Source organism: Scyliorhinus canicula, chromosome 22 (assembly GCF_902713615.1).
Source record: "Scyliorhinus canicula chromosome 22, sScyCan1.1, whole genome shotgun sequence".
Lineage (NCBI taxonomy): Eukaryota > Metazoa > Chordata > Chondrichthyes > Carcharhiniformes > Scyliorhinidae > Scyliorhinus > Scyliorhinus canicula.
The window spans coordinates 29226389-29249614 of record NC_052167.1 but is presented as its reverse complement, the minus strand read 5'-3'; the positions used below and the strand labels follow the sequence as shown (position 1 = coordinate 29249614).

The window sequence follows — 23226 nt, the reverse complement described above, 5'->3', positions numbered from 1 at the left end:
ATCCAAAACGGTATATCTGTTCTGCAGGGGAATGGCCACAGGAGATTCCTGCACTGCCTACCTAGCTCTCTTTCTCTGCCTGGTGGTCACCCATTCCCTTCCTGCCTGCGGAGCCTGAGCCTGCGGTGTGACCACCTCTCTATCCACGATGCTCTCTGACTCGCGGATGCTCCACAGTGTCTCCAGCCGCCGCCCCAGCTCTGAAACCTGAGCTTCCAGGAGCTGTAACTGGAGACACTTTCTGCACACATGCTGACCCTGGGGACCGGAACTGTCCCCAGCCGACCACATAGAGCAAGAGGAGCAGACCACGCCTTGGAGCTGCCCTGCCATGAATTATTCCTTTAAATTAAACCTTTGAAATTAAACTTTAGAAAGATGTTTTTGTGTCAGATTAAATCCAATCCCTGTATGCTATTTAATTCGATTTTAAAAATAAACTGTGCATTTATCCTTCTTGATCTGACAACAAATTAAAAAGTTATTTAATTGAAATTAAAAAAGTTACTTAAATCAACTCGAAATAGTAATTTAAATCAACCCAAAATAGTTGTTTAAGTCAAATTTAAAAAATTAAAAAATAATAATTCACATCAATTTAAAAATGGTAATCTGAGTCAAATCAAAACTAGTATTTAAATCAGTAACTCCAGATATACAAATGTAGCCCAGTCTGCCTTTCAGCCAATCAGGTCACAGTCTCGTGTGACATCACTTTAGAGTTTTTTTTCAATTTTGCAGCCGACAAACAGTTGTCTTACGCGATAGCGGTGTCCCTAACCCTAACCCCTAACACTACCCCGAACACTACCCCAACCCCTAACACTAACCCTAACCCTAAACCCTAACCCTGTCTCATACCCAATAGCCGTGTCCCTAACCCCTAACCCTAACCCTTAACCCTGTCTATTACCCGATAGCGGTATGCCTAACCCTAACGCTGCGTCTTACCCGATAGCGGTGTCCCTAACCCCTAACCCTAAACCCTAACCCTGTCTCATACCAGATAGCGGTGTCCCTAACCCTAACCCCTAACCCTGTCTATTACCCGATAGCGGTATGCCTAACCTTAACGCTGCGTCTTACCCGATAGCGGTGTCCCTAACCCTAAACCCTAACCCTGTCTCATACCAGATAGCGTGTCCCTAACCCTAACCCCTAACCCTAACCTCTAACCTGTCTATTACCCGATAGCGGTATGCCTAACCCTAACGCTGCCTCTTACCCGATAGCAGTGTCCCTAACCCCTAACCCTAAACCCTAACCCTGTCTGATACCCGATAGCGGTGCCCCTAACCCTAAACCTAACCCTAAACCCTAAACGCTAACCCTGTCTCTTACCCGATAGTGGTGTCCCTAACCCTAACGCTGCCTGTTACCCGATAGCGGTATCCCTAACATTAACCCCTAACCCTAACCCTGTCTCTTACCCGATAGAGGTGTCCCTAACATTAACCCCTAACCCTAACCTTAACCCTAACCCTTAACCCTAACCCCTAACCCTAACCCTGTCTCTTACCCGATAGAGGTGTCCCTAACATTAACCCCTAACCTTAACCCTAACCTTAACCCTAACCCTTAACTCTAACCCCTAACCCTAAGCCTAACCCTAACCCTGTCTCTCTCCTCGCTCTTTACTGAAGTCTCACCGTCTCTCTCCGCTCTTTACTGAAGTCTCGCCCTCTCTCTCCGCGCTCTTTACTGAAGTCTCGCCCTCGCTCTCCGCGCTCTTTACTGAAGTCTCGCCCTCTCTCTCCCCGCTCTTTACTGAAGTCTCGCCCTCTCTCTCCGCTCCTTACTGAAGTCTCGCCCTCTCTCTCTCCGCGCTCTTTACTGAAGTCTCGCAATCTCTCTCTCCGCTCTCTTTACTGAAGTCTCGCCCTCTCTCTCTCCGCCGTTTACTGAAGTCTCGCCCTCTCTCTCTCTTCACGCTCTTTACTGAAGTCTCGCCCTCTCTCTCTCTCCGCACTCTTTACTGAAGCCTCGCCCTCTCTCCACTCTTTACTGAAGTCTCGCCCTCTCTCTCTCCGCTTTTTACTGAAGCCTCGCCCTCTCTCTCCGCGCTCTTTATTGAAGTCTCTCTCTCTCTGCGCTCTTTACTGAAGTCTCGCCCTCTCTCTCTCTCTCCGCGCTCTTTACTGAAGCCTCGCCCTCTCTCTCTCCGCGCTCTTTAGTGACTTCTCGCCCTCTCTCTCCGCCCTTTACTGAAGTCTCGCCCTCTCTCTCTCTCAGCGCTCTTTACTGAAATCTCGCCCTCTCTCTCCCCGCTCTTTACTGAAGCCTCGCCCTCTCTCTCTCCGCGCTCTTTACTGAAGTCTCGCCCTCTCTCTCTCTCTGCCCTTTACTGAAGTCTCGCCCTCTCTCTCTCCGCGTTCTTTACTGAAGTCTCGCCCTCTCTCTCTCCGCGCTCTTTACTGAAGTCTCGCTCTCTCTCTCTCCGCGCTCTTTACTGAAGTCTCGCCCTCTCTCTCTCCGCCCTTTACTGAAGTCTCGCCCTCTCTCTCCGCGCTCTTTACTGAAGTCTCGCCCTCTCTCTCCGCCCTTTACTGAAGTCTCGCCCTCTCTCTCTCCGCCCTTTACTGAAGTCTCGCCCTCTCTCTCCGCGCTCTTTACTGAAGTCTCGCCCTCTCTCTCTCCGCCCTTTACTGAAGTCTCGCCCTCTCTCTCTCTCCGCCCTTTACTGAAGTCTCGCCCTCTCTCTCTCTCCGCGCTCTTTACTGAAGTCTCGCCCTCTCTCTCTCCGCACTCTTTACTGAAGTCTCGCCCTCTCTCTCTCTGCGCTCTTTACTGAAGTCTCGCTCTCTCTCTCCGCGCTCTTTACTGAAGTTTCGCCCTCTCTCTCTCTCCGCTCTTTACTGAAGCCTCGCCCTCTCTCTCTCCGCGCTCTTTACTGAAGTCTCGCCCTCTCTCTCTCCGCGCTCTTTACTGAAGCCTCGCTCTCTCTCTCTCCGCCCTTTACTGAAGTCTCGCCCTCTCTCTCTCTCCGCCCTTTACTGAAGCCTCGCCCTCTCTCTCTCTCTCTGCACTCTTTACTGAAGTCTCGCCCTCTCTCTCTCCACGCTCTTTACTGAAGTCTCACCCTCTCTCTCTCCGCTCTTTACTGAAGCCTCGCTCTCTCTCTCTCTCTCCGCGCTCTTTACTGAAGTCTTGCCCTCTCCTCCGCTCTTTATTGAAGTCTCGCTCTCTCTCTCTCGCGCTCTTTACTGAAGTCTCGCCCTCTCTCTCTCTGCGCTCTTTACTGAAGTCTCGTCCTCTCTCCGCTCTTTACTGAAGTCTCGCCTCTCTCTCTCTCTCTCTCTCTCTCTCTCTCTCTCTCTGTGCTCTTTACTGAAGTCTCGCCCTCTCTCTCTCCGCGCTCTTTACTGAAGTCTCGCCCTCTCTCTCTCTCTCCCTCTCTCTGTGCTCTTTACTGAAGTCTCGCCCTCTCTCTCTCCGCGCTCTTTCCTGAAGTCTCGCCCTCTCTCTCTCTCTCCGCTCTTTACTGAAGTCTCGCCCTCTCTCCTCTCTCCGCGCTCTTTACTGAAGTCTCGCCCTCTCTCTTTCTCCCCGCTCTTTACTGAAGTCTCTCTCTCTCTCTCTGCACTCTTTACTGAAGTCTCGCTCTCTCTCTCTCTGCGCTCTTTACTGACGTTTCGCCCTCTCTCTCCCCGCTCTTTACTGAAGTCTCGCTCTCTCTCTCTCCGCTCTTTACTGAAGTCTCGCCCTCTCTCTCTCTCCGCCCTTTACTGAAGTCTCGCCCTCTCTATCTCTGCGCTCTTTCCTGAAGTCTCGCCCTCTCTCTCCGCGCTCTTTACTGAAGTCTCTCTCTCTCTCTCCCCGCTCTTTACTGAAGTCTCGCCCTCTCTCTCTCTCCGCGCCCTTTACTGAAGTCTCGCCTCTTCCTCTCTCCCCGCTCTGTACTGAAGTCTCACCCTCTCTCTCTCCGCACTCTTTACTGATGTCTCGCCCTCTCTCTCTCCGCGCTCTTTACTGAAGTCGCGCCCTCTCTCTCGTGAAAATGAGATGAAATGAAATGAAAAATGAAATGAAAATAGCTTATTGTCACGAGTAGGCTTCAATGAAGTTACTGTGAAAAGCCCCTAGTCACCACATTCCGGCGCCTGTCCGGGGAGGCTGGTACGGGAATCGAACCATGCTGCTGGCCTGCCTTGGTCTGCTTTAAAGCCAGTGATTCAGCCCAGTGAGCTAAACCAGCCTCTAATAATAATCGCTTATTCTCACAAGTCGGCTTCAATGAAGTTACGGTGAAAGCCTCTAGTCGCCACATTCCGGCGTCTGTTCGGGGAGGCCGGTGCGGGAATTGAACCCGCGCTTCTGCCTTACAAGCCAACTATTTAGCCCACTGTGCTAAACCAACTCTTTAATGAAGTCTCGTCCTCTCTCTCCACTCTATTGAAGTCTCGCCCGAAAGAGATTGCTGAGGAAATTGGGGAGGCATTGGTGTTGATCTTTCAGGAATCACTGGAGGCAGGAAGGATTCCAGAGGACTGTAACACCACTGTTTAAGAAGGGAGGCAGAAGACGGGAAATTATAGGCAGGTTATCCTGACTTCGGTCATTGGTACTTGGAAGTGCATGGCAAAATAGGACTGAGTCAGCACGGCTTTGTCAAAGGGAGGTCGTGTCTGCCAAATCTGTTAGAGTTCTTTGAGGAGGTAACAAGGAAGTTAGACAAAGGAGAAGCAGTGGACGTGATTTATTTAGATTTCCAGAAGGCCTTTGACAAGGTGACACACAGGAGACTGTTAAATAAGTTAAAAGCCCATGGTGTTAAGGGTAAGATCCTGGCATGGATAGAGGATTGGCTGACTGGCAGAAGGCAGAGAGTGGGGTTAAAGGGGTCTTTTTCAGGATGGCAGCCGGTGACTAGTGGTGTGCCTCAGGGGTCTGTGCTGGGACCACAACTTTTCACAATATACATTAATGATCTGGAAGAAGGAACTGAAGGCACTGTTGCTAAGTTTTAGATGTACAAAGATCTGTAGAGGGGCAGGTAGTATTGAGGAAGCAAGGGGGCTGCAGAACGACTTGGACAAGCTAGGAGAGTGGGCAATGAAGTGGCAAATGAAATACAATGTGGAAAAGTGTGACGTTATGCACTTTGGAAGGAAGAATTTAGGCATAGACTATTTTCTAAATGGGGAGATGCTTCGGAAAGCAGAAGCACAAAGGGACTTGGGAGTCCTTGTTCCCGAATCTCTTAAGGTTAACGTGCAGGTTCAGTCGGCAGTTAGGAAGACAAATGCAATGTTAGCATTCATGTCGAGAGGGCTAGAATACAAGAGCAGGGATGTACTTCTGAGGCTGTATAAGGCTCTGATCAGACCCCATTTGGAGCATTGTGAGCAGTTTTGGGCCCCATATCTAAGGAAGGATGTGCTGGCCTTCGAAAGGGTCCAGAGGCGGTTCACAAGAATGATTCCTGGAATGAAGAACTTGTCGTATGAGGAACATTTGAGGACTGTGGGTCTGTACTCATTGGGAAGGATGAGGGGGGATCTTATTGAAACTTACAGGATACTGAGAGGCCTGGATAGAGTGGACGTGGAGAGGATGTTTCCACTTGTAGGAAAAACTAGAACTAGAAGCCATCATCTCAGACTAAAGGGACGATTCTTTAAAACCGGGATGAGGAGGAATTTCTTCAGCCAGAGGGTGGTGAATCTGTGGAACTCTTTGCCGCAGAAGGCTGTGGAGACCAAATCACTGAGTGTCTTTAAGACAGAGATAGATAGGTTCTTGATTAATAAGGAGATCGGGGGTTATGGGAGAAGGCAGGAGAATGGGGTGAGAAAAATATCAGCCATGATTGAATGGTGGAGCAGACCCTATGGGCCGAGTGGCCTAACTCTGCTCCTATGTCTTATGGTGGTTGTAATGTCCTGTAATGGTGTGGGTGGGCTGTAATGATGGTCCAATTGAGCTGTACTGGTGTGACTGAGCTGAAATATTGGTGCAAGTGAACTGTAATGATGGTGTGGGTGTCTTGTAATGGTGGCGCGAGTGAGCTGTAATGGTGGCGCGAGTGAGCTGTAATGGTGGCGCGAGTGTCCTGTAATGGTGGCGCCAGTGAGCTGTAATGATTGTGCGGGTGAGCTGTAATGATGCTGTGGATGTCCTGTAATGGTGGCACGAGTGAGCTGGAATCGTGGTGCAAATGCCTTGTAATGCTGTGGTTACATGTTCACACAGGACGTGTGGGACAATATGTGTGTCACACACACAGGACGGGATTTTCCGCTCTGGCCGCCATTGGCCGGCAGTCAGACCTTCTGGTCCCACCGTTGGCAACGGGGTTTCCCGTTGAATGAACTCCTCGCTGCTGTGAAACCCGGGGTAGGGGTGCGCTGTCAGCGGGAAGGGAGCGGAAGATCTGGAACGTTGTGCGTGGGTTTATTATTCCGCCGGGATGAGCAGTGAGCTGTTGTCAGTGGCATGCGGAGCCCCCTCCTTCCCTGGTGTATATAGAGTGAGAATCGTCAGTGCAGCACGAGGAAAGTTTCTGACTGAATGTTTGTGTTTAACAGTTTGAGATTGCCCCTGAAGTTGACCCTCAGAATGCACTCGTTGCCACCTCTGCATCTACCTGTCACGCCAGCCTATTGAAAGCGATTGCCATGGCTCGGTGAGTGTGGGTTACTCGTCCTGGGGTCTGGCTGGTGCAGCAATGGCACCACATCGTGTTGACCATGAGGCGCGTAGATTGGGAAGGTCAGAGACGGTGGGCCTGATGCTTGGGACTAGACTACCGGGGTAAAAACCTAGAAAATAGGGGTAGGAGGAGACCAGTCGCCCCTTCGAGCCTGCCCCACCATTCAATATGATCATGGCTGATCGTGCAAATTCAGTACCCCACTCTCGCTTTCCCTCCCGTACCAGCCTCCCCGAACAGACGCCGGAATGTGGCGACTAGGGGCTCTTCACAGCAACTTCATTTGAAGCCTACTTGTGACAATAAGCGATTTTCACTTTCCATAACCCTTGAGATCCCTTTAGCCACAAGGGCAACATCCAGCTCCCTCTTGAATATATCCAACGAACTGGCTCCAACAGCTTTCTGTGGGAGAGAATTCCCCAAGTTCACAACTCTGAGAGAAGATGTTCTTCCTCACACATATATACATAGAAGATAGGAGCAGGAGGAGCCCTTTTGGCCCTTCGAGCCTGCTCCACCATTCATCACGATCATGGCTGATCATCCAACTCAATAGCCTAATCCTGCTTTCTCCCCGTAGCCTTTGATCCCATTCGCCCCAAGTGCTATATCTAGCCGCCTCTTGAATATATTCAAAGTTTTAGCATGAACCACTTCCTGTGGTAATGAATTCCACAGGCTCACCACTCTGTGTGTGAAGAAATGTCTCCTTATCTCTGTCCGAAATGGTTTACCCTGAATCCTCAGGCTGTGAACCCCTGGTTCTGGACACACCCATCATTGGTAACATCTTCCCTGCATCTACCCTGTCTAGTCCTGTTAGAATTTTATACGTCTCTATGAGATTCCCCCTCATTCTTCTGAATTCCAGCGAGAACAATCCCAACCGAGTCAATCCCTCCTCATATGACAGTCCCGCCATCCCTGGAATCAGCCTGGTAAACCTTCGCTGCACTCCCTCGAGAGCAAGAACATCCTTCCTCAGAGACGGAGACCAAAACTGCACACATTACTCCAAATGAGGCCTCACCAAGGCCCTGTATAATTGCAGCAACACATCCCTGCTTCTATACTCGAACCCTCTCGCAATGAAGGCCAACATACCATTATCCTTCTTTACCGCCTGCTGCACCTGCATGCTTACCTTCAGCGAATGGTGCACAAGGACACCCAGGTCTCGCTGCACACTCCCCTCTCCCAATTTACAACCATTCAGGTAGTAATCTGCCTGTTTTTGCTTCCAAAGTGAATAACCTCACACTTATCCAAATTATACTGCATCTGCCATTGATTTGCCCACTCGCCCAACCTGTCCAGATCTTGCTGTAGGATCCCTGCATCCTCGTCACAATTCACCCTCCCACCTAATTTGGTATCATCTGCAAACTTTGAGATGTTACGTTTTGTTCCCTCATCCAAATCATTAATATATATTGTGAATAGCTGGGGTCCCAGCACCGATCCCTGTGGTACCCCACTGGTTACTGCCTGCCAATTTGAAAAGGACCCATTAATCCCGACTCTTTGTTTCCTCTCTGCCAACCAGTTTTCTATCCACCTCAATACATTTCCCCCATCCCCGATGCCTTCGCTGGTATCGGGTGACTGAACTGGGCTGAGTGTGAAGGATTAGCAGGGAAACGGAGCGAGCTATCTTTCAGTAAGGGATACTAAACTCTGCCGTTCATCAGTTTTGTGCAATGCCAACAATTATTGGGGAGTTGATTCACTTGTCAATGTGTTTCTACTCTTCTGTCTCCAGGGGAAAGCCATTTGTCAACGTGGCGCCGTCTGGGGCAGATTTCTTTGGCTTCTCTCACCCCACCATCCAGAACCTGATTCAGAGCTGTCCGGGTGCCAGGAAGTGTGTCTGGTAAAGTTACAAAAACAACAATCCACATTCCCAAAACACCCTCAACATGGTAAAAACATCCCGGGATCTTTCACAGGAGAGTCATTGCCGCACATTGACACTGACAGAAATGAGGAGATTCGAGGTGACTGAACTCCTAGCCGAAGGGGTAGGTTTTAAGTAGCGTCTTGAAGGGAAAGATTTAGCAAGTGGATTCCTGCCTTGTATCCTGGGACAGGACCCCCATCGCAGGTACCAGCCCAGTGAACATTCACTTTCCCGGCTCCACTGCGAGTGGAAAGGCTTGCACACACAATCCAGAGTACAATCTTGTACTCTAGCCGCCTCATGGTAACGGTCAACATGCCATTTGCCTCCTCAATTCCTTGCTGTACCTGCATTCTGAGGGTAGCACAGTGATTAGCACCGCTGCTTGCCAGCGCCAGCGCCTCGGCTGACTGTGTGGAGTCTGCACGTTCTCCCTGTGTCTGCGCGGGTTTCCTCCGGGTGCTGAGGGTCTTGGGGACAGAGGGATATGCCACAAGTGCTGAGGGTTTTGATCAAGGTTGGTATAATTTTTTTTGAGCACCCGGGTGAAACCCGCGCAGACACGGGGAGAACGTGCAGACTCCACACAGACAGTGACCCAGCAGGGAATCGAACCTGGGACCCTGGCGTTGTGACTGTGCTACCGCGCTGCCCCCGGGTCAAGTGCCTACTGTAAATACACAGGTTCACCTTTATCCCACCAATAAATTAGCCAAACATGATTTCCCTTTCACAGAACCATGTGGACTCTGCCCGATTGCATGGTGATTTTCTAAATGCCCTGCTATAACCTCCTTACTAATAGATTCATCAGTACTGACCTTCCGACAGAGCAGCACTTCATCAATATGACCCTGTGACAATGCTGTATTCCCTTTTGAAGGTAAAGGTAAAATCACAATAGTTCCAGGTGACCATAGGCAGCTTTCTCCTTTGAGGGGGAGAGCTGACTGGCGGTGATTTAACCCGAGGATCACCACACCTTGGGCGAGGTTGAGAACGTGGGGCCTTCATGAATAACCTGCGCTGGTACAGAAGTTGGTGGCCTCGCTCTGTATCATCAATCAGCTGTGTAGCTAACTGAGCTAACCTGGCCCCTGGTCCCTTCGTACTGCCGCACAGACAAGCAGCTTTCTTGGACATTGGTGTATTTGGACTGACTGCGGTGAGTTATCTGCTACAGGACTCCCAGCCTCTGACCTGCTCTTGTAGCCACAGTATTAATGTGGCTCGTCCACTTCAGTTTCTGGTCAGTGGTAACATCCAGGATGTTGATAGTGGGGGATTCAGGGAGGGTAATGCCATTGACTGTCAAAGGGATGATGGTTAAATCCTCTCTTGTTGGAGGTGGTAATTGCCTGGCACTTGTTTGGCACGAATGTTACTGCCGCTGAATAATCCAGTCTGAATCCTGTCCAGATCTTGCTGCATGACGGCACATATTGCTTCCGTCTCTGAGGAGCTCTGAGGAGCTGAGAATCCATAGAATTTCTACAGTGTAGAATTAGGTCATTCGGCCTATCAAGTCTGCACCAATCCTCTGAAAGACACCCTACCCAGGCCGACACCCCTGCCCTATCCCTGCGACCCCACCTAACCTGTACACCTATGGACTGTGGGAGGAGACGGGCGCACCCGGAGGAAACCCACGGAGACATGGGGTGAACGTGCAGACTCCGCACAGACAGTGACCCAAGGCTGGAATTGAACCCAAGGTTCCTTGCACTGGGAGGCAACAGTGCTAACCACTGCCACCGTGACATTCTTGGTCCCAGATTACTTTAATTGCGGCTGATTTCCTGCTGACAGTTGTGTTACAGACTTGTTACAGGCCATTTACAGACCTGTTACAGGCCAGTTACAGACCTGTTACAGGCCATTTACAGACCTGTTACAGGCCATTTACAGACCTGTTACAGGCCAGTTACAGACCTGTTACAGGCCATTTACAGACCTGTTACAGGCCATTTACAGACCTGTTACAGGCCATTTACAGACCTGTTACAGGCCAGTTACAGACCTGTTACAGGCCAGTTACAGACCTGTTACAGGCCAGTTACAGACCTAATACTGTGCCCTTTATTTGATGACACTAAAGTCGGTGGAGTTGTGGACAGTGCAGAAGGATGTTACAAGTTACAGAGGGACATAGATAAGCTGCAGAGCTGGGCTGACAGGTGGCAAATGGAGTTTAATGCAGAAAAGTGTGAGGTGATTCATTTTGGAAGGAATAACAGAAAGGCAGAGTACTGGGCTAATGGTAAGATTCTTGGTAGTGTGGATGAGCAGAGAGATCTCGGTGTCCATGTCCATAGATCCCTGAAAGTTGCCACCCAGGTTGTGAGGGTTGTTAAGGCGTACGGTGTGTTAGCTTTTATTGGTAGAGGAATTGAGTTTCGGAGCCATGAGGTCATGTTGCAGTTGTACAAAACTCTGGTGCAGCCGCATTTGGAGTATTGTGTGCAGTTCTGGTCGCCACATTATAGGAAGGATGTGGAAGCATTGGAAAGGGTACAGAGGAGATTTACAAGAATGTTGCCTGGTATGGAGGGAAGATCATATGAGGACAGGCTGAAGGACTTGAGGCTGTTTTCGTTAGAGAGAAGAAGGTTAAGACGTGACTTAATTGAGGCATACAAGATGATCAGAGGATTAGATAGGGTGGACAGCGAGAACCTTTTTCCTCGGATGGTGATGTCCAGCACGAGGGGACATAGCTTTAAATTGAGGGGAGATAGATAGAGGACAGATGTCAGAGGTAGGTTCTTTACTCAGAGAGTAGTAAGGGCGTGGAATGCCCTGCCTGAAACTGTAGTGGACTCGCCAACACTAAACGCATTCAAATGGTCATTGGATAGACATATGGACGATAAGGGAAGAGTGTAGATGGGCTTGAGAGGGGTTTCACAGGACGGTGCAACATCGAGGGCCGAAGGGCCTGTACTGCGCTGTAATGTTCTATGTTCTATATTACAGTCCAGTTACAGTCATGTTACAGCCCAGTTGCCAACTTGTTACAGTCCAGTTATAGATGAATTACAGACACAATATTGTCCAGCTACACATGTTACATCCAGTTACAGGCTTGTTACGGTCCAGTTACAGAGTTGTTACAATCTACTTACAAACCTGTTACAGCCTTCCTATATGTAGTTAAGTTACATACTAGAGTACAGTTACATACATATAACAGTAGTTACAGACTTGTTATAGTCCAGTTATAGGCCTGTTACAGCCTTGCTGTATTTCAGTTGCATGTTACAGTTCAGTTACAGTCAAGTTAGAGACATGTTGCAGTCCAGTTACAAAGTGTTACTGTCCAGCTACAGACATGTTACAGACTTGTTACACTTCAGTTACAGCCTTGCTGCAGTCCAGTTACACGTGTTACAGCTCAGTTACATACATATTTGCAGTTCAGTCACAAACCTGTTACAGTCCAGGTACAGACATGTTATAGTCCAGTTAGATTCATGTTACAGCCTTGCTACAGTCCAGTTCCACATATTACAGTCCAGTCACAGACGTTACAGTCCTTTACCCATATTACAGTCCAGTGACAGTCCAGTTACAGTTCAGTCACAGACCTGTTACAGTCCTTTACCCATATTACAGTTCAGTCACAGACCTGTTACAGTCCTTTACCCATATTACAGTTCAGTCACAGACCTGTTACAGTCCAGTTACTGACATTTTGTAGACTTGTTACAATCCAGTTATATAGATGTTGCAGCCTTGCTGCAGCCCAGTTGCAGACATGTTACAATCTGTGTGTCCTGCAGACTGTGCTGCCTCACGGAAAAGTTTGTATCGAAGAGGTGCCGCAGTTGGATGTCCCTGAGATGTGCCCTTTATTTGCAGCTATCGCTGGGTGAGGTTTGAGGTGTGCCGACCTGGAGATGGGCAGGTTCCACACGGGCTACCAGAAGATGATGCCTCAATGAATTTCGAAGCCCTGAGACAGCACGTCTTTGAGGAAGGGCTGCACAGTCAGCGCACATCAGGTAATCACACCTTTCAATGCAACCATTGCACAACATTCCAATTGTAGGAACTTGTCAAAAATAGTTTGAGACAGGAATATTTCATGATTTTTTTTGCAGCATTATGAAATTTGGGACAAATAAAAGTTTAAATGTTTGTTTGAAGTATTAATTTAGTTGTTTCTACTGAGCCAGGTGAGTGCAGTGGTTTCTAATTGGTTCCTCACCCTGGTTAAATTAACAAATGGAGTTTATCTGACCCAGTGAGAGCAAGGAGACACACAACTCGCCATTTCCTCTTCCAGTGAGGACACGAACAGTTTCACAAATGTTCAAAGCCCAAAGGTACTCCATACGACTGATAGAAAAAGTGACCCAGGTCCTGTTCACCCACGCAGGCACCTTGCTGAACCTGATCGTATTCTGACCCAACACCATCCACATTTTGGAATAGAAAACGTTACAGAATCTTTAGAGAGTCTGTCCCCTCTATAAAGCGGCAGGGGGAGGGGGGGGGGGGGGGGGGGGGGGGTGGGAGAGTGACCCTGCACACACTCCCCCTCCATCTGGGGAGGGGCGGGGGTGGGGGGGACAGTCACTGACCCCGCACACACTCCTCCACCCAAGGATGGGGGGGGGGGGGGAGAGCGTCCTAACTCACACTGACCCTCGATTGAGAGGGACGTGGTGGGTGGGTTGCGGGCGGTGGGTGGGTTACGGGCGGTGGGTGGGTTACGGGCGGTGGGTGGGTTAAGGGGCGGTGGGTGGGTTACGGGCGGTGGGTGGGTTACGGGGAGTCGGGTGGGTTACGGGCGGTGGGTGGGTTACGGGGAGTCGGGTGGGTTACGGGGTGGGTGGGTTCCGGGCGGTGGGCGGGTTACGGGGAGTCGGGTGGGTTACGGGCGGTGGGCGGGTTACGGGCGGTGGGCGGGTTACGGGGCGGTGGGTGGGTTACGGGCGGTGGCTGGGTTACGGGGAGTCGGGTGGGTTACGGGCGGTGGGTGGGTTACGGGGCGGTGGGTGGGTTCCGGGCGGTGGGTGGTTTATGGCCGGTGGGTGGATTACGGGGAGTCGGGTGGGTTACGGGGCGGTGGGTGGGTTACGGGGAGTCGGGTGGGTTACGGGAGGTGGGTGGGTTCCGGGCGGTGGGTGGTTTACGGCCGGTGGGTGGGTTCCGGGCTGTTGGGTGGGTTCCGGGCGGTTGGGTGGGTTCCGGGCGGTTGGGTGGGTTCCGGGCGGTTGGGTGGGTTCCGGGCGGTTGGGTGGGTTCCGGGCGGTTGGGTGGGTTCCGGGCGGTTGGGTGGGTTCCGGGCGGTTGGGTGGGTTCCGGGGTCGGGTGGGTTCCGGGGTCGGGTGGGTTACGGGGCGGTGGGTGGGTTACGGGGAGTCGGGTGGGTTACGGGAGGTGGGTGGGTTCCGGGCTGTTGGGTGGGTTCCGGGCGGTTGGGTGGGTTCCGGGCTGTTGGGTGGGTTCCGGGCGGTTGGGTGGGTTCCGGGCGGTTGGGTGGGTTCCGGGCTGGGGTGGGTTCCGGGCGGTTGGGTGGGTTACGGGAGGTGGGTGGTTTATGGCCGGTGGGTGGGTTCCGGGCTGTTGGGTGGGTTCCGGGCGGGTTGGGTGGGTTCCGGGCGGTTGGGTGGGTTCCGGGCGGTTGGGTGGGTGGGTGGGTTCCGGGCGGTTGGGTGGGGTTCCGGGCGGTTGGGTGGGTTCCGGGCGGTTGGGTGGGTTCCGGGCGGTTGGGTGGGTTCCGGGCGGTGGGTGGGTTCTGGGTGGTTGGGTGGGTTCCGGGCTGGTGTGGGTGGGTTACGGGCGGTTTGGGTGGGTTCCGGGCGGTTGGGTGGGTTCCGGGCGGTTGGGTGGGTGGGTGGGTTCCGGGCGGTTGGGTGGGTTCCGGGCGGTTGGGTGGGTGGGTGGGTTCCGGGCGGTTGGGTGGGTTCCGGGCGGTTGGGTGGGTTCCGGGCGGTTGGGTGGGTTCCGGGCGGTTGGGTGGGTTCCGGGCGGTTGGGTGGGTTCCGGGCGGTTGGGTGGGTTCCGGCGGTTGGGTGGGTTCCGGGCGGTTGGGTGGGTTACGGGCGGTGGGTGGGTTCCGGGCGGTTGGGTGGGTTCCGGGCGGTTGGGTGGGTTCCGGGCGGTTGGGTGGGTTCCGGGCGGTTGGGTGGGTGGGTGGGTTCCGGGCGGTTGGGTGGGTGGGTGGGTTCCGGGCGGTTGGGTGGGTGGGTGGGTTCCGGGCGGTTGGGTGGGTTCCGGGCGGTTGGGTGGGTGGGTGGGTTCCGGGCGGTTGGGTGGGTTGCGGGCGGTTGGGTGGGTTACGGGCTGGGGTGGGTTCCGGGCGGTTGGGTGGGTGGGTGGGTTCCGGGCGGTTGGGTGGGTTGCGGGCGGTTGGGTGGGTTCCGGGCGGTTGGGTGGGTTCCGGGCTGTTGGGTGGGTTCCGGGCGGTTGGGTGGGTTCCGGGCGGTTGGGTGGGTTCCGGGTGGGTGGGTGGGTTCCGGGCGGTTGGGTGGGTTCTGGGTGGTTGGGCTGTGCTGGAAGCTATGTTTCAGTTTGACTGAACAGGCTGCACCTCAGTGTCTGTGCATTCAGACCAGATCCAGTTTCTCAAAGTGTTGGTGATATTCCCACCAGATCAAACCTCCTCGGATCAGGAAGATGGAATCGCGATTGAATCTAGATGCAAATCCAGTCTGCCGACATTAATATCCACACATGATCAGAACGCTGGAGACACGGCCGCCACTGGATTTCACACCTCAGGTTGGTTCTATCGCCATGCACCGTAATGTCTGTTTATATCCCAGTGTCGGGTAATCCACAGTGGAATCTTCCTGATTCTGATCAATATTTACACGATCAATGCTCGAGGTTCTGTCTTTATTCATTCAGGGGATGTGGGCCAGCATTTACTGCCCATCCCTAATTACCCTGCAGTCTCTTTGTTGATCCATTGCAGAGGGTGGGTAAGAGTCAGCCACATTGCTGTGGGTCTGGTGTCACATGTAGGCCAGACCGGGTAAGGACGGCAGATTTCCTTCTGTTATGGTCCAGGGCTTAGCGAACCCATGGAGTTCACCTGACCCACAACTTTTAATAGGTTGTGGTATGGGGAGCACACGGCCCACTCTACAGGTGTGGTACAGCAGAAATGGAAAAGTAATTTTTAAAGCAAAACAATGTTTATTCTATGAACTCAAGTTAACCTTTTTAAAACATACAGTGAACATCTTAGCAACCATCAATTCAAATACAGCCCCCAAAGACTACAACACTAAGTAATCCTTAAACTTTCCTTTTAACGTCCATAAGACTTAAAACAAAACCTTTTAACAGAAACACATCATGTTTAAAGTCACTACTGAGAACAGTTATCCCTCTGAATTGACCAAATGCTCAAGAGATAGTCTTTAGATTGCAGAGAGATCGAAATGACACCTTCTCTGACTGACTTCAGCTCCAACACTAAAACGAAACCAAAAAATACCGACTCACCCAAGCTTTTCTCGAAGTAAAACTAAAAGCTGACAGACAGCACAGCTCCACCCACACTCTGACATCACTGATAAACACTCATTTCTTAAAGGTACATTTCTTAAACACGCATTTCTTAAAGGTACTTATTGGGAATCAGTAGCTAGTGGTGTCCCTCAGGGATCAGTGTTGGGCACACAATTGTTCACAATTTACATAGATGATTTGGAGTTGGGGACCAAGGGCAATGTGTCCAAGTTTGCAGATGACACTAAGATGAGTGGTAAAGCAAAAAGTGCAGAGGATACTGGAAGTCTGCAGAGGGATTTGGATAGGTTAAGTGAATGGGCTCGGGTCTGGCAGATGGAATACAATGTTGACAAATGTGAGGTTATCCATTTTGGTAGGAATAACAGCAAACGGGATTATTATTTAATGATAAAATATTAAAGCATGCCGCTGTTCAGAGAGACCTGGGTGTGCTGGTGCATGAGTCGCAAAAAGTTGGTTTACAGGTGCAACAGGTGATTAAGAAGCAAATGGAATTTTGTCCTTCATTGCTAGAGGGATGGAGTTTAAGACTAGGGAGGTTATGCTGCAATTGTATAAGGTGTTTGTAAGGCCACATCTGGAGTATTGTGTTCAGTTTTGGTCTCCTTACCTAGGAAAGGACGTACTGGCGCTGGAGGGTGTGCAGAGGAGATTCACTAGGTTAATCCCAGACCTGAAGGGGTTGGATTGCGAGGAGAGGTTGAGTAGACTGGGACTGTACTCGTTGGAATTTAGAAGGATGAGGGGGGATCTTATAGAAATGTATAAAATTATGAAGGGAATAGATAGGATAGATGCGGGCAGGTTGTTTCCACTGGCGGGTGACAGCAGAACTAGGGGACATAGCCTCAAAATAAGGGGAAGTAGATTTAGGACTGAGTTTAGGAGGAACTTCTTCACCAAAAGAGTTGTGAATCTATGGAATTCCTTGCCCAGTGAAGCAGTTGAGGCTCCTTCATTACATGTTTTTAAGGTAAAGATAGATAGTTTTTTGAAGAATAAAGGAATTAAGGGTCATGGTGTTCAGGCCGGAAAGTGGAGCTGAGTTCACAAAAGATCAGCCATGATCTCATTGAATGGCGGAGCAGGCTCGAGGGGCCAGATGGCCGACTCCTGCTCCTAGTTCTTATGTTCTTATGTTCTCTCTCATGACACCTCCCCCAAGAAAAAAAAATAAACCATCAACTTCAAGATGGTTTCATTTTCACCTTTTCACTATCCTTTAAGAAATGCACAGTAAATATACTTTTTTGTTTCAAAGAAAACGCACGCAAATAGGTATAATAATATAGTCCATTTTAGTTCTTCTTCCTCCAACAGGAATCCTCCTCGATTGACGGTCTCTTTGAACAAAGTCTCTGCGCGATCCGTCCATTTCTTTACGCCTCGGCATTTCTCTTTAAAGTCAGATACTTTAGTTCAATCTGATCACAGAGTCCCTTGTAATTCTCCAACACAGGAACATTGGTTATCACAGCTTTCAGGCCCTCAGATGCCTGTTGAAAGTCCGCTGTCCACTGACATTTTCGACGTTTCTTCAGCAAGTCCATCAGTGGAGCAACCACACAACTAAAATTTTGCACAAATGTTCAATCAAATCCACTCATGCCAAGAAACCGCATTATTCCCGTCGTCTTGAGGGTATTGGAAACTCCCCAATAACTGTCGGTTTCACATCCCGTGGGACCATTCGACCCTGTCCGATTGTATGGCCAAGGAAAGTGACTTGGGCTTTTCCAAATTCACTTTTGGCGAGGTTTATCACCAAACCTGCCTCCTGAAGTCGATCCAATAACTCCATCAGGTGTTTCAAATGTTCTGTCCATATTTGGCTGAAAATGACCAGATCGTCGATGTATACCGCACAATTAGGTAATCCTGAAACTACTTTGTTAGCTAACTGTTGAAATGTGGTTGGGACGTTTTTCATGCCAAATGGCAGAACTTTGAATTGGTATATACCATCTGGAGTCACAAAAGCTGAAATCTCCATCGCCCTTTTGGATAAAGGTACTTGCCAGTAACCTTTAAGTAAATCCAGTTTGGAAATAAAAGCTGATTGTCCCTCTTTCTCAATGCAATCCTCCAAGCGTGGGATAGGGTAAGAGTCCGTTCTTGTAACTGCATTAACATTTCTATAGTCCACACAACTGTTGGGTACCGTCTGGTTTAGGTACCATCACAATGGATGAGCTCCATTGGCTGCAACCCACTTTAATTATGCCATTTTTAAGCATACTCTCAATCTCTTTGTTAAGAGATTGTGCCAATTTTAAAGGATTAAGTCCATATGGATGTTGTTTCATTGGAACAGCATTTCCCACACCTACATCATGTATAGCCATATTAGTACTTCCCAATTTATCTCCACAAATTTGCCCATGTGATCTCAATAACTATTTCAGGTCAGTTCGTTTTTCCTCTGAATAATCTTGACAATAAGCCCTCAACATTGTCTTTAATGTTGGATGCCACCTTTCTAACGCTCCCTGTGATTCTGAATGGTGCGCAGTTGATTTAAATTGTTTTATTCCCAAGCTATCCATAACTTCTTTGAATAACCTTGAGGTAAAATTTGATCCTTGATCCGATTGTATTTCTGTGGGTAGTCCATATCTAGTAAAGAATTTAAGTAACTCCTCCACAATATTTTTAGCTGTAATATTACATACTGGAATGGCTTCTGGAAACCTAGTGGACACATCCATTATAGTCAAAAGATATTGATTCCCACTTTTAGTTTTAGGAAGCGGTCCTACGCAATCAATTAGGACCCTTGTAAAAGGTTCCTCAAATGCTGGAATGGGCATTAAGGGTGCTGGTTTTATCACTGCTTGAGGTTTCCCTATCACTTGACATGTGTGACATGGTTGACAAAATTAAACTATATCTTTATGTAGTCCAGGCCAATAAAAATGTTTCTGAATTTTAGCTTGAGCTTTCCTTATTCCCAAATGACCTCCCACTGGTACCTCATGTGCAACTCGCAACACCTCCTTTCTATACCCTGCAGGCAATACAAATTGATGAACGTCTGCCCACTTTTCATCCGTCTGCATATGTAACGGTCTCCATTTTCCCATCAAGACATCACTTTTACGGTAATAACACTCTGGTATACTCTCAGATTCCTCTTCCGTATATGTTTTCTGATATATACGGTTTATTTCTACATCTTTCTGTTGTAACTCCACCAATTTTCCTGAACTAAAAATATCCGCCTCATCCTCCACCTGTTCTTGTTCTTTTTCAACCATCTGATCAAAAATCGTTTCTGATAATTGCACTTCAACTTCATCTTCACTCTTTGATTTCTCCTCTTGTCTTAACCTGTGACTTTGCGACCTTGTTCCTACACAATCTGGAAAAATCCCAGGATATTCGTCCTTCAACACTTCAGTTGTCTGATTTTCCACTGGCTTATCAACCACAGTAGGCATCACTCCCACCTGCGATCCAGCTATATTATTACCCAAGATAATCTGTATTCCTGGACAAGATAGTTTATCTATTACTCCTACTACCACTTCACCATTCTTCACTGGACTTTCCAACCGTACCTTATATAATGGAACACTATTCCTCTCACCCTGAATTCCACATATCACCACCTTTTCTGGCAACATTCTTCCCAAACTACACAACTCCTCATCTCTTACCATTAAAGATTGACTAGCTCCCGTATCTCTTAAAATTGTGACTTCTTTACCTGCTCCTCCTGATACACGTGAGTAAACTTTACCGACACAAGTTAATTCTTTAAAGACATCTGGCACCTTCTTATCAATCACCTCTTGATCAGGCTGCACAATATTTTGCACCTCCTTCATTTCACTTGGGCTTTCCTTTACCCCTTTAGCAAATCCCACTGTCTTATCCTGTTTTACCACATCAACCTTCCCAGTGCTTTTCTTCAACCACCAACAAAGAACAAAGAAAAGTACAGCACAGGAACAGGCCCTTTGGCCCTCCAAGCATGTGCCGACCATGCTACCCGTCTAAACTAAAATCTTCTGCACTTCCGGGGTCCGTATCCCTCTATTCCCATCCTATTCATGTATTTGTCAAGATGCCCCTTAGATGTCACTATCATCCCTGCTTCCACCACCTCCTCCGGCAGCGAGTTCCGGGCACAAAGTATCCTCTGTGTAAAAAAACTTGCCTCGTACATCTCCTCTAAACCTTGCCCCTTGCACCTTAAACCTATGCCCCCTAGTAATTGACCCCTCTACCCTGGGGAAAAGCCTCTGACTATCCACTCTGTCTCTGCCCCGCATAATTTTGTAGACCTCTATCAGGTCGGTCCTCAACCTCCATCGTTCCAGTGAGAACAAACCGAGTTTATCCAACACCTCCTCGTAGCTAATGCCCTCCATACCAGGCAACGTCCTGGTAAATCTCTTCTGCACCCTCTCTAAAGCCTCCACATCCTTCTGGTAGTGTGGTGACCAGAATTGAACACTATACTCCAAGTGTGGCCTAACTAGGGTTCTATACAGCTGCAACATGATTTGCCAATTTTTATACTCGATGCCCCGGCCAATGAAGGCAAGCATGCCATATGCCTTCTTGACTACCTTCTCCACCTGTGTTGCCCCTTTCAGTGACCTGTGGACCTGTACACCTAGATCTCTCTGACTGTCAATACTCTTGAGGGTTCTACCATTCACTGCATATTCCCTACCTGTATTAGACCTTCCAAAATGCATCACCTCACATTTGTCCGGATTAAACTCCATCTGCCATCTCTCCGCCCAAGTCTCCAAATGATCTAAATCCTGCTGTATCCTCTGACAGTCCTCATCGCTATCTGCAATTCCACCAACCTTTGTGTCGTCCGCAAACTTACTAATCAGACACGTTACATTTTCCTCCAAATCATTTATATACACTGCGAACAGCAAAGGTCCCAGCACTGATCCCTGCAGAGCGCCACTAGTCACAGCCCTCCAATCAGAAAAGCACCCTTCCATTGCTGCTCTCTGCCTTCTATGACCTAGCCAGTTATTGTTACATCTGTAAGGAATTGGAAAAGGAGAGAGAGCATCAATCAGTTCGTGTTCTGACCCCGGGAGTCTCAAACCCCTTCCCCCAGCCTCTCCTACCCCGGTGCGTCCTGCCTTCTCCCAGAGTGCCATCCAGCGGGCTGGCTGGGCTGGAAAACCTCGCTTTGCTCACTCCCCTCGGGCCACAGCAGGAGCCCAGACCCCTGCCGGAACGTTAGGGAAACTGTGTCCAGGTGTCCTCCCTGATCCCCACACTCACCCTCTGGCCGAGACGCCACCCGTCTGATTTCTCACTGGGGAATCGGTAAGTTCCTGGGAAGCCGTTGCGTTCGACATCGATTTTGCTAATGAGATGGAAATTCATGCAAATTAACGTTCACGATGTGCTCGCCATATTTGAGCGTGATATGGAACTCGCTATCGGGAGCGGGCTGGTTAGATCACAGACTCAGTCACGGAGCAAATTTTAATTCTGTCCTTTCCGCTGTTTAACTGGTGGGCCCAAATCGCGCCCTTGTTATTGTTTTATTTGTTTCTTATCGGATTATTATTATTTTTAATTTAGAGAACCCAATTCATTTTTCCAATTAAGGGGCAATTTAGCGTGGCCAATCCACCTACCCTGCACATCTTTGGGTTGTGGGGGTGAAACCCACGCAGACACGGGGAGAATGTGCAAACTCCACACGGACAGTGACCCAGAGCCGGGATCGAACCTGGGACCTCGGCGCCGTGAGGCAGCAGTGCTAACCACTGCGCCACCATGCCGCCCCCCCCTTATCGGATTATTTTTAAGTTCAGTCAAGGTCAGCATGGAATGAACCATTGTGAAAATATTTTCAGAGGAATGATCCTTTACCAAGGTGTTCAGCGTTGAAGGGTAGAATGGTGTTGGGAGAGATACTGAAGAGGTCGAAGGTCACATGGGATCTTACTCCAGCGCCGGTCAATTCATTCCCAAAGGAAGGATGGAAGAGACGATACATTTGGAATGTAAAAGACGTTAATAAATGGGACCGGATTTGACAAAGGGGCCTGTGTGTTTTCTGTTGTCTCCGTGTTGGATATTTAATCCCGGGTGTGTCGGTGTTGCTCATTTTCCCGTTTCTCTGTCCCATCAGGTCGCTCGAATCTCCAATTTACACCAGTGCCGCTGCCTTTGCCGTCTCGGACCGCCAGCAGCCATCACTCGTACCTCTCCTCACACACATCAGCAGCGCCGATAGTCCGAGGTAATTGTAAACAACGCAAACTCGCCATTTCAAAGCCAGGGAGATACATTGGCTGCACCTGGCAGTGGGGACTGAACTAGTATATTGGGGTGGACAGGTGTGATGGGAGGGGGAGAGTGGGTGGGGGAGGGGGAAGAGTGGGCGGGGCGATGGGGAGGGGAGTGGGCGGGGGAGGGGGAAGAGTGGGCGGGGGAGGGGGAAGAGTGGGCGGGGCGAGGGGAGGGATAGGGCGGGGGAGGGGGAAGAGTGGGCGGGGGAGGGGGAAGAGTGGGCGGGGGAGGGGGAAGAGTGGGCGGGGGAGGGGGAAGAGTGGGCGGGGGAGGGGGAAGAGTGGGTGGGGGAGGGGGAAGAGTGGGCGGGGAGGGGGAAGAGTGGGCAGGGAGGGGAAGAGTGGGCGGGGGAGGGGGAAGAGTGGGCGGGGGGGGGGAGCGTGGTGGGGAGGGGGAAGAGTGGGGGGGGGGGGAGGGGGGTGGGAGGGGGAGCTGGGGAGGGGGAAGTGTGGGGGGGGAGGGGGAAGGAGTGGGCGGGGGAGGGGGGAGGAGAGGGGCGGGAGGGGGAAGAGTGGGCGGGGGAGGGGAAGAGTGGGCGGGGGAGGGGGAAGAGTGGGCGGGGGAGGGGGGAGGGGCAAGAGTGGGCGGGGAGGGGCAAGAGTGGGTGGGGGTGGGGGAGTGGGTGGGGGATGGGGAGCGGGTGGGGGATGGGGAGTGGGTGGGGGAGGGGGATGGGGAGCGGGTGGGGGATGGGGAGTGGGCGGGGCGATGGGGAGTGGGTGATGGGTATGGGGAGTGGGGGGGGGTGGGGGAGGGGGTGGGGAGTGGGGGGGAGGGGGGGGTGGGTGACGGGGTGGGGAGTGGGTGACGTGGGGGAGGGGAGTGGGTGGGGGATGGGGGAGTGGGGGGGGGGGAGTGGGTGGGGGATGGGGGGAGTGGGTGACGGACT

General features: G+C 50.6%; 1 protein-coding gene across 1 annotated transcript in view; it reads left to right on the top strand.

Moving 5' to 3' along the window:
• The window catches only part of LOC119956085 (transforming growth factor beta regulator 1-like), a 75917-nt gene extending 53544 nt beyond the window's left edge, over positions 1-22373 (top strand). The window contains exons 7-11 of the mRNA XM_038782931.1: positions 6528-6625; positions 8418-8528; positions 12417-12559; positions 15159-15287; positions 22177-22373. Coding sequence (XP_038638859.1) covers positions 6528-6625; positions 8418-8528; positions 12417-12559; positions 15159-15287; positions 22177-22367 — 672 coding nt within the window. The 3' untranslated portion in view covers positions 22368-22373. The remainder of the gene's footprint in view (positions 1-6527; positions 6626-8417; positions 8529-12416; positions 12560-15158; positions 15288-22176) is intronic.
• The last annotated feature ends 853 nt before the right edge of the window (positions 22374-23226 follow it).